General features: G+C 37.2%; 1 protein-coding gene across 1 annotated transcript in view; it reads left to right on the top strand.

The window, feature by feature from the left end:
• COMMD10 (COMM domain containing 10) overlaps positions 1-12,071 on the top strand; it is a 225,013-nt gene that overhangs the window by 57,776 nt on the left and 155,166 nt on the right. The window contains exon 4 of the mRNA XM_004706569.4: positions 3,006-3,116. Coding sequence (XP_004706626.1) covers positions 3,006-3,116 — 111 coding nt within the window. The remainder of the gene's footprint in view (positions 1-3,005; positions 3,117-12,071) is intronic.

Raw genomic sequence — 12,071 nt, 5'->3', positions numbered from 1 at the left:
AGAGGAAAGAGCTGGGAGGCAAAGGGCATTTATAGAGGTCTAGATAAAGACATGTACATATGCAAATATATTTATATGAGGATGGGGAAATAGATTTATGTGCCTGTCTTTATAGGTTTAGTATTAAGGTGGCAGAAGGACATTGGGCCTCCACTCAAGTACTCCCTCAATGCCAGAATACTTCTATTAAATTGGCATTCTATGATGCTCACCTTCCCGACACAACCACTAAAGACACTGACATTTTTTACAGTTATTTTTTACAATTCTTCTGAGTTTGTCTGAGGTTCCCTAATAATTATGATTTTTTTTAAAGGGGACTGGAAGGCCATTAAGTTAATAAATTTAAAAAATTATTAGTTCTTTATGCCAGATTGTTCTAATATTAGGAACAATAGGTATGATGACATTGATAAGGTAGGTGTTGGTTAGGTTTGTTCATTGTAGAGTTAATTCTTTATCACTTTGTAAATAATTTTGGGGATACACTTTGAAATTATAAAAACATTGTTAATTTTCAAACATGTATCTGCCAGTTTTGTCATCCATTGATCATTTTTCTGACTCATCTATCTATACAGACATATTGACAGTGTACCTGGAAGTAATTTTACTTCTTCATTTGTTTACTTATTTAAGTTTTTATGTCAATATGGACTAACAATCTTATTTTAGCCAATATTATACTATTAATAATTACCATACTTGAGTATAATCCGAGTTTTTCAGTACATTTTTTGTGTAGTTTCCGTGGTAAAATTAGGTTCCTCTGCTGACAATCGGGTGGGCTTATACTCGAGTACATAGGTATCTGTCCATCTCATACATCAGGTTTATTGAGGTTTAATCTATGTACAGTAAAGTCGAACTATTTTTGATGTGTAGTATGATGAGCTTCAACAAATGTGTTTATTTGTCTAGTCATTTATCCATCACTTCCCACAAGGGCAGTTCTACCCTTTCCTATAGGGTCACTATGAATCAGCAACCACTCAATAGGAGGAAGCTTTCTTTTTCTTTTGGGTCTGTTTGTCATAAAGATAAGGAGACCTGTTGATTCAGTGGTTAAAGTGCTTGGCTGCTAATAAAAAAGCTGGCTGTTCAAATGCACCTGCCTCTGTATGAGAAAACTGTGCTTGTGTAAAGGTTCACAGCTTTGGAACACTTAGGGAAATTCTGTGCTGCCCAATGAGAGCCTTGATGGCTTGGTGGGTTACATGTTGTGCTACTAATCTCAAAGTTAGAAGTTCAAAATACCAGTTGCTCCACAGGAGAAAGATGAATCTTTCCATTTTATTAAAGATGGACAGTCTTGGAAACCTACCGGGGCCAGTCTACTCCGTCATATAGGGCTGCTGTGATTCAGAATTAAGTTGATGGCAGTGAGTACAGAGCAATGCACTCTAATAAAATTGCTAAAACTTGGGATTAACTTGGTGTAAGAGGTTCTGGTTTTGGTCATATTTGTGCTGCTAAAGTGAGTACTTAAATTATTTTTACTGAACATTGAACAAATATACAAAAACCAAACCAAAATCACTGGCATTGAGTCATTTCCAACTCATTTTGATCCTACAGGACAGTTTACAATTTGCTCCTGAGGGTTTCTAAGCCTGTAAATCTTTACAGGAGTAGAAAAATTCATCTTTCTCCCTTAGAGTGGCTGGTGGTTACGAACTGCTGACCTTGTGGTTAGCAGCCCAACTCGTAACCAACTTTGCCACTAGTTAAATGTGTTAATGATCAGTACCTCAAGGATCCTTACTTAACATGCCCCATTAAATTGATCTTTTACTTGTGGCATTATGGATCATGTCTTCACCACATCTTCTCTCCCTTTTGTACTCATAACCTCTAAAAAGTTCAATGCTATGAAGAACAGAGTTCTATCTTTATTTTCTCATCACGTCCTTCCTTGAACAGATAATACTTTCATTGCTCTCTTTCCAACTTGGCCTTGAGTCACTGCCATGATTTTAGCTGTTGAACAGTCTTTCAAGTTAAGCAGTTAGTATTCTGGTCCAGTATAAATTGTTGTGCGGCTGCCATTCTCACTCAGTCTAGCTAAGGTGGCTTAACTAAGTTCATTATTAAGGTCATGTTGTCAGAGTCATATGACAATTGCATTTCACGGAATTTCCTTAGATATTGATCATTCCAATTCACAGGAAACTAAATCTGGAAATGTATTCTCAAATATTTCTGAGGTTGAATAAATAATCAGCAGTCAAGTACAATCAAACCACATTTATTTTACTTATTTTAAGAGAAAACTTAAACTGTTCTAGTTTTTCTTTACTCTTACCTGATTAAATTTTTCCATTGTGTTCATTATTAAATTCAAACTTGTAATTAGTTTCTGGCATACTGGGAACCGTAGGCAGTCAGTCAGTTCTTTGGAAAGATTGATAGTCTATTGGGTAACACCTGTTCACTAGAAGATACCAGTTACTGTCTGGCTGTGTTCCAGTCAGACTAGCTGTGTCTAACTGTGTGAGCCTTTTGCCATCTGGGTACTTTAGTGCCTCTCAAACAATTTTTTTTAAAGAAAAATTGTTACCTGTGCTCCACATAATGCAGCAATTTTTGAAAGACACTTTAAAGTAATTAAAGTGCTTTACATCAACAGATGTGATTTCGTAGTTGAAGAATATAATGTTTTAAAATAAATTTCTGTAAAATATTGTATTTCACAACAATAATTTGCCATGCAAAAACTATTGGCTCTTATGGTGTGCTTCATTGCTTGATTCCTTAATGTTTGTTTTTAGAATTGAGTATATTTAAAGACAACTTTTATTGTTCAACTTGACAGATGTGGCAAGAGACCAATCTAATGGACCCAAAGGGATAATTTACCCTGTATGCAGGGTAAAGGAGCGTGTAAGATCGAGTTTTCTTGAAGTCCAAGCTATCTCTGTTTATCCCTGTTGAGTGGAAATGTAAAGTTGCCTGTTTTCTCACTTCTGTACCATCTAATTTCTATTTGCATTTGTCTTTTATAGCTAGAAACTGTTGAATGGCAGCTGAACCTTCAGATGGCTCATTCTTCTCAAGCAAAACTGAAATCTCCTCATGCTGTGTTACAACTGGGTGTGCGTGATGAGGATTCAAAGGTAAGAATGGCAGCACAGTGGCATGATGCATTTTGTTTATTAAGTCTTCTACTTTATTGCTTGGGCATTTCTGGATGGTACAACCAGTTAGGTTGTTGATCACTAGCCCAAAGGTTGGGTGTTCAAACCCACTGAGAAGTACTTTCTAAGACAGGCCTGGGGATCTGTTTCTGAAAGTTTACACCCTTGAGAACACCGTGGTGCAGTTCTCCTCTGTGCATGTAGGCTCACCATGAGCCCACCCTTGGTTACACTTCTTTAAATGTTAGGTCATTAACTTGGGTATTTTCATATATAATTTATTTAAATCCATCATTTCATGTACATTTTTGCTAGAAATTTGGGGATTTAAAGCCAAGCTAGCAAGTATATTGATTCAACTTGACAGCAACTAACAATGAATCCTCCTTTATTGTTAGTAGAGTCTTTGCTTTCTGGTTTGAAAATTTAAACATAATTCATTTAAGTTTAAGAAACAAGTATTACCAACATGACAGATCTTTATTTGTGATAGGTTTTGGTGTCAGATTTAAATATCACTTTTTGGTGTATCTGGAGAAGTAGCTAGTCTTGCGAGAGATTTCATGTCTTCTTTTATGTTCTGTAATGGGAAAGATTGATGGGGTTCTTAGAAAATCTTACTTTGCAGGCTTTACATATTTGTGGATATTTTGTTTTTAAAGGTACATTGAGGTAATGTTGTTTGTTGTCTAAGCAATGCCAGGACTATTATGAGGATATGAATTGTGTTCATGTATGTGATAGCATGTACACATGTGTTTAAATATCATCTCTTGGAAACCAATATTTTTGGGGGTATTAATTTCAGAACATCTTGAAAATGGTTATCAAAAATCACAGAGTTGCCTTAGAACAGTTTTTCTTACTGTGATAGAGAAATATGTACTTCAGGTATCACTGAGAGCAATCTATTATATACGTGTCATTAGTTATAGCTCTGTAAGAGTGAAAAGTGGGAAGCAACCTTTCTCATCCTATAAGACAGAGTTTTGAATGAGGTGTTATGAGGATCTGAGAAAGAAAGATGACTATGTCTGAATACATTTTGAGGAATAATACAATCAATGGTATTTATACTGGCCATTGAAGTAAGGGACTTTTACTTCTTAACACTTTCTCACTATTATTAATTTTCCCAGGTGCATTTTGGTTCTCCTGAATGAAGTGGTACTTCTTGAGGGCTGGGGCCAATGCCTATCCATGGTTACACATCTTAAATGTTATGTCATTAACTTGGGTATTTTCATATCTGATTTATTTAAATCTATCATTTCATGTACATTTTTGCTAGAAAATAATACATTTTAGGGATTTGAAGCCAAGCTAGCAAGTGTATTTTCTCTGCCCTGCAAATTTAGTAGCTAACCTTGTGCAAGTTACCTAATCTTTGTGAAATTTGTTTTCTTTGTCTGCAAAATTAGGTAATAGTATCTATCTTACAGAATTGTTAGGAAGATTAAATAATTCAAGATACTATATAAAATGCTTAGTCCAATGCCCATTGTTAAGGTAAATGCGCAGTAACTGCTAGCTACTGTCATTATTATAATTATCAGTGATGTGGTTTTTTACTGAATGCAAAGGTAAACCCTTTTATTTTATACCAACCTACTGCCATTGAGTTGATTCGAATCATAGCAACCCCACAAGACAGTGGCACTGCCCCTGTGGCTTTCCTGGGCTACAGTTCTTTATGGGAGTAGAAAGCCTTTTTTCTCTCAGAACAGCTGGTGGTTTCAAACTGCTGACTTTGCAGGTAGCAGCCCAATGAATCATAACTACTATGATTTAAGTTAGATGGCTGTCATTACATTTATTTCTTGATAAAATTGGCCTTTTTTTCTTTGCCTCGCCTGATTCCTTCCATTTATTTCTTGCTCATATTTTCCGTACTTTTATTGACTAGGAATTGGGAAGGAAAGGGCAGCTTGGAAAGCCCCCTTTTCTCCTATGACCTAGAGAAGCATTCCTTAAGGTGTAGATATGGAATACACAAGCATAGATTACTTCACAAGTGAAAATACATATATGCATATGCACTACAATTAGTCTTACCTCATGTATTTATTTCCAAGTTTATTTCTAAATGCTTGTTTCCCAGGTAACCTTTATTAAATATGACTGCAGGTCTGGTACATTTTTCAAAAATTCACACTCACTGCCACTGAGTTGATTCTGACTCATCTCGCCCCTGAGAACAGGGAACAATTGGCCCTCTGGGTTTCCTTGTAACTCTTTATGGGAGTAGCAAGCCTTGTCTTTCTCTTGAGGAGATGCTTGTGGTTTCAAACTGCTGACCTTATAGTTAGCAGCCCAAAGTAACTACTCTGCCACCAGGGCTCCTGGCTTACATTTCTAGGTGGTGGAAATGAGTGAGTAACGTCTCTCTTCAGCAGCCATGTTGGTAGATCATACTGTACTTCAGGAAGGCAGTGGACATGTCAAGCTCAGCCCATTGGAGTCATGGATTTGTGTTTGGATGCTGCTGTTTTGATAGTTTGAATAAATAGGTAGATGGATTGATCAGCACAATTGGGTGGGTTTGTAATTTGTAGAGCTGGTACATAATTTTCATTGCCAAACAAACAGGAATATTTTCTTTTCATGTTGTATACAGAGTTAAGTCAGCTTCTTTCTCTGTATTGCCTGTGTCATCCACATAGCATTATGTGGATTCAGCCTCACTTTCTATTATCTCCTAGTAAGTAGATCCATAGTGGTGTATGAGTGTACAACTACTGTAAGCCATCTCCAAGTGGTATGTGCCCCAGCAATGAAAGAGAAGAGTACTGCACCCTGTCTCTGGAACCAGTGGCAGCCTGCAAACACTACCTGAAAAGTATTTTTCTTTTGTTTACGTTCTCCCAGTATTTTTAATCTACTCTTTATAATGTTACCTCTTCTGATCCTTTGATGCTAATTTTAAAAATTAACTCTTGTTATTAAGGACCAGAGACTACTTTTACATCATATATTTGTTCTATTCTGAAATGAGAATTGAGAAGAATTCTAGACAGGTTCAAGTATTATTAAAACATTTGAAGATGATTTTTAAAACCAAATTTGTTAAAGAGCTTTTATTAAAAGGATGCTTAGGAAATGTCATTGTTCAGTTTACAATGCAAAATACTATAAAGTACCAAACTGTTATACTTAAGTAAAATTGGCATTGTAGACAGGAAAATTGGTGTTCATTTCTTAAGTGTATATCATAGTATAGTTGCCTTCAAACATACATATATTATAATTTATTCTGCTAGGATTAGAAGTTGTAGAATTTGTGAGAGACTGCTTTTGTGACACTTAATCTTGGGCTGCTGAACTGAAAACTTACTGTAAATTCACTGAAAAATCTGGTTTGTAAAAGCTTTTTCTTCTTTTAGTTCCAACATACACGTAAAACGTGCAGCCTGCAGTGAAGCGTTCATTGCTATCGTCTTAGATAACATTGTTTTACTGTGTTTTCCTCTCTCTTAAAACAGTTGTCTCAACGTTTTCCTGTTTTGCTGCTAAGTTTATCATGAAAACGGGTGATTCTAGCTTTTCCTCCTGTCTTCTGATATGTCTTCTGGGTGTTTCCAGTGAATTGTGTTGCTGTTTGTCTATTGCATTAGGCAAGTAAGCGTACTTTCCTGTTTCACAGAACTCAAAAGGACTTTCTGGAGTTATTTTTATTATTTAGTTTGCTTGATTTCATTAGGGGGCAGTAGCGCTCCTTGCTTTCTCTGGCATTCACAGTGTTGTCTGAGACAACACTGAGAGTAATTTGTGAAGTCAGTAGCTGTGGGAAATGCTAAGTGTTTATATTTCTAATCTGTATAGAACAATAGTCCTCTTGTTTCCATCAACAAAATTAATGCTTATTAATCTGATATGTACAGAACAAATAAATGAAATCGTCATGATTTCAGCATTTGTTAATTTGTATGTGTTCAATGGCCAAAATGAGATTTATTAGACAGTCTTCCACACTATGGACTTTTTTTGGATTTTATTTTGTTACTTCTATTAATCTCTTTATGAGAAAAAGGGCTATATTATCCCCAAGAATTGCATGGATCTATTAGGTTATAGTGCAACTCTTTCCAGTCTAAACACAGAATCTGTTGAACTAATTTATCTAAAAGGGAAAGCAATGTCATATGTAACAAATATGAGTCATTCAACAATGACAGTAACATTGGAACTTCAAAATATTTTAAAAGCTTAAATACCTTACGTTTTAAAAAAATCATTTTATTGGGGGCTCTTACATCTCTTATCACAATCCATATAATACATCCATTGTGTCAAGCACATTTGTACATTTATTGCCCTCATCATTCTCAAAACATTTGTTTTCTACTTGAGTTCTTGGTATTAAGTTCCTCATTTTTTTCCCTCCCTCCCTGCTCTCTCCTCCCTCACGAACCCTTGATAATTTATAAATTATTATTTTGTCATATCTTGCATCATCCGACGTCTCCCTTCACCCACTTTTCTGGTGTCCGTCCCCCAGGGAGGAGGTTATATGTAGATCCTTGTAATCGGTTCCCCCTTTCGACCCCACCTTCCCTCCACCCTCCCGGTATCTTTCGCCACTCTCACCACTGATCCTGAGGGGTTCATCTGTCCTGGATTCCCTGTTTTGTTCTTCATCTTATATTCTTGTATTTTCTCCAATAAATTTGATATTCCAGGCACATATGAGGTGACTTTAAAAAGTTCATGGAAACATTCTTAAAAAAAATCATTCTTTAAACTTTTGAAGTCCCTTAATAGTCAGTCACCTGGTTTCTAACATCTGATTTACTAATAGCTCTTCCAAAATAGCAAACGCATTACTACCATCATCAGTTCTGACTCATAGTGACCCTATAGGACAGGGCAGAACTGCCATTGGAGGTTTCCGACATGAGACTAACTCTTTCAGGAGTAGAAAGCATATCTTAGCAAGGCTGGTGGTTTCAAACTGTTGACCTTGTGGTTAGCAGCCCAACTCCTTACCTGCTATGCCACTAGGGCTCCTCTTTTCACTGCCCTTTAATGTTATATTAAAGGAGACCAGGTGCCATAGTGGTTATCTCTTGGCTGTTAATCACAAGATCAGCCATTCTCAATCACCCCTTAAACCACAGTTTAAAGCTACAGTCTCAGTTTCATAGCCCACAGTAGCAGCTATACATATTTATTTAGTGGGGGGTGGTGGTGGGAGTCCTATAGGGTTACTATGAGTTGGAATCAATTTTATGGCAGTGAGTTTAGTTTGTTGGGGGAAAGGACCACTGATCAAAGAATACCATCTTCAGTCTGGATTACAACTCAATTTGAAGTAAACAAAAATTCTCATATGTGAACCAATAAACATCATGATAAACAAAGAAAAACATTGAAGTGGTGTCAGGTATTTGATTTTATTGGGTCTGAAACCATTGTCCATGGAAGTTGCCATTAGAAAATCAAATAACTTATTGCAAAAGTGTTAGAGAACAAATATGTCACTTTGAGGCCTGAGGTGTGTCTGACCCAAGTCATAGTGTTTTCAACCACCAGCTATGCATGTGAAGGCTGACAGTAAATAAGGAAAATTGACGAACCGATGCACTTGCATTATGGTGGGAGTAAAGAATATTGAATATTCCATGGACTGCCAGAAGAAATATAGTCAGAGTGCTCCTTAGAAGCAAGGATGAGGAGACTTCGCCTCATGTGCTTGGGCATGACGGGGGCACACAGTTTTGGAGAAGGATAGCATGCTTGGGAAAGCAGAGCGTCATCAAGAAAGAGGAAGGGTCTTGAGAGGAATCGAAACCGACGCTGCAATAATAGGCTTCAACGTAACAGCCGTGAGCCTGGTGCACGTCTGGCGTGGCTTCATTCTGTTGTGCATAGGGGCGCTATGAATCAGAGTGGACTTAGCTGCCCCTGACAACAGGATTGAGTAAACCTAACCCAGGGGGCTTCTTACGCTGCCGTTTCTCATTTTGAGAAGAAACAGCTGCAGATATCTATTAATAATTGAAATGTGGAACTTAGGATATATGAATCCAAGGAAAATTGGAAGTTGTCAAAAATGAGATGTAATGCTTGACAATAAGTATCCTAGGAATTGCTGTGCTGAACTGGACTAGTGTTGGCCCTTTTGAATTGAGCAACCATATGATTTACTGTGCCAGGAAGGCATATTGAAGAGGAAGTATCACATTTATCATCACCAAGAACATTTCAAGATCACTCTTAAAATACAAAGCTGTCAGATAGGATAAGATCCATACACCTACATGGAAGACCAGGTAATACAAATATTATTCCAATTTGTACACTGACCACTAATGCCAAATAGCAATAAATTTAATTTTTTACCAACTTTGGCAGTCTAAAAGTGATCAAAAATGCAATTAAGCTTCATTGATTAGTGATTATACTAGTGAAAGTTGGAAACAGAAATAAGGGATTTGGAATATATGGCTTTGGTGATACCACCTGATAGAGAATTTTGCCAGACCACTTTCTTCTTAATTGCAAATCCATATTTTGAACAACATAAATAGCAACTATACACCTGAGTCCCACCAGACAGAATATATAGGAATCAAATTGACTGTATCTATCAAAGAGAAGCTTATTACTGAATATGGTACAGATAATCAGTTTTCATATATGAGTTCAATTTGAATATAACAAGTCCATGAGAGCCATTATGTAACCTTGAGTATATGTCATTTGAGGTTAGAGGTCATCACAAGAATAGATTTGACACATTGAGCAGTAATTACTGATGACCAGGAGAGTTGTGGGATGGCATCAGGAACATCATATATGAAGGAAGCAAAAGATTATAAGAAGACAACACAGCATAAATACCAGAAGAGACTGTAAACCTTGCTTTTGAATATGGGATAGCTAAAAGTCAACAGAAAAAAAAACCCCTGAAAATAATTGAACAGAAGGTTTCAAAAGGAAGCTTGAGAAAAGGTGAAGCAATATTTTCAAGTTGAAAGAGTTGAAGAAAAAACTGAAGCCCTTATTTGTAATATTGAAGAGTTATGTGGGCAAAGCAAAATTGAGCCACGCAGGAAACATCAAAAGAAGAAGGAAGGAATAGACAGAGTCACTTTTCCAAGAAGAACTGGTAGACACTCGGTCACTTAGGAAATAATGTACGATGAAAAACAAACGGTATTGAGGGAAGAAGCTCAATCTCTTCTGAAGGGATTGATGGGAAACAATTGAGAAAATGCCAAGTGAGATGTTTCAACAAGTAGATGCCACCCTGGCAGTTCTCACTTGTCTGTGCCAAGACATTTGGAAGGCAGACACCTGGCTAACAGATTGGAAGATATCCATATTTGTACCCATTTCAAAGAAAGGTGATCCAATGGAGTGTGGAAATGATCAAACCATTTCATTAAACCACACGTGAGTAATATTCTGTTGAAGATAATTAAATATGACTGTAGCATAACCATTTGACTGGACATTTCCAGAAATTAAGCTGAATTCATAATTAAGAAATTAAGCTGAATTCATACCAAATTATAGATTAATGAATGGGAATTACAGAACATATATTCAGTTGCCTCATGTTTATGTGATAGGTGGACAATGAATAAGAAAGACTGAAGAAGAACTGATTCTTTTGAATTATGGTGTTGGTGAAGAATATTGCAAGTACCTTGAATTGCTAGCAGAACATATAAATCTGCCTTGGAAGAAGTACAGACCAAATGCTCTTTAGAAGGGGAAGGCAAGACCTGGTTTCATGCATGTACTTTGGCTGGTCACTAGCAGAGAGCAGCCCTGGAGAGGAGGGCATCATGTTTGCTGTAGTAGAGGGTCAGTGAAAAGGAGGAAGGCCATCAATGAGATGGTCTGACACATTGGCTCTAACAAATCTGTTTAAACATAACAACAGTTACAAAGATGGGTAATGTGTCCTTTTGTAAGAGGGTTGCTATGAATCTGAACCAACTATTTGGCACCTAACCACCAAAATTTTGTACATCATTTAAGATAGAAACCTGGGTTCTATTGTTGTTGTTTTTTAACAAATAGAGTAAAATCACCTGGCCAACAGAAATTTCATTTATCTGAATGTTAGGTTGGGTCTTACCTAAGTTGTTTGCTGTTGTGAGGTATCACTGAGTCTGTTCTAACGTGCGGAAGAACAAACCGCTGTCTGGTCATGTGCTATCTTCTCAGTTGTTGCTCTGTTTGAGCCCATTGTTGCGGTCGGTCGCTGTGTCAGTTCTTGTTGAGGGTCTTCTTTGCCATCTGCCTTCTGCCAAGGATGAGAGTTTCCTTATTTATTGTTCAGCGTTCGCATGCATAGGAGGCCATTGGAAAGACCGTGGCTTGGATCTGGCGTACCTTAGTCCTGAAAATGATGCCTTTACCCTTTAACATGCTAGCGTCCTCGGGCAGCAGCTTTGCCCAATACAACACATCATCTGATTTCTTGACTGCTGCTTCCATAAATCTTGATTGTGGATTTGAGGACAATGAGATTCTTCACAACTTCAGTCCTTTCTCCATTTATCATGGCGTTTCTTGTAAGGACAAGCTGGCCTGCTAACTGAAAGGTCAGCATTTCAAAACCGCCATCCACTCTAAGACGGGCTTTCTATTCTCATCGAAGTCACAGTCTTAGAAACATCCGAGGGCTTTTCTGCCCTGTCTTAGAGGGTCCCTGTGAGCTGGCATTGGCTTAATGACAGTGAGTTTGGCGTTGTTTTTGGAGTCCCAGTTCCAGAAACCCAGAGCGGCAGTTGTCCTCTGTCCTGTAGGGCTGCTATGAGTCAGGGCAGTGGGTTATTAGAGTTACTTATTATGTTGTTAATACATCTTGCATGCTGTAGAAGGGACTTCATGGACAAGTAATTATGATTTGGAGTGATTTTAGGTCCTTTTAATTTAAATTTGATTTGATATTTTTATTTTTTTAATTTATGAAAA

This window comes from Echinops telfairi, unplaced genomic scaffold (assembly GCF_000313985.2).
Source record: "Echinops telfairi isolate 266 unplaced genomic scaffold, ASM31398v2 ScPeMD7_7469;HRSCAF=8507_1, whole genome shotgun sequence".
Lineage (NCBI taxonomy): Eukaryota > Metazoa > Chordata > Mammalia > Afrosoricida > Tenrecidae > Echinops > Echinops telfairi.
This window is presented reverse-complemented; position numbering and strand designations above follow the sequence as displayed.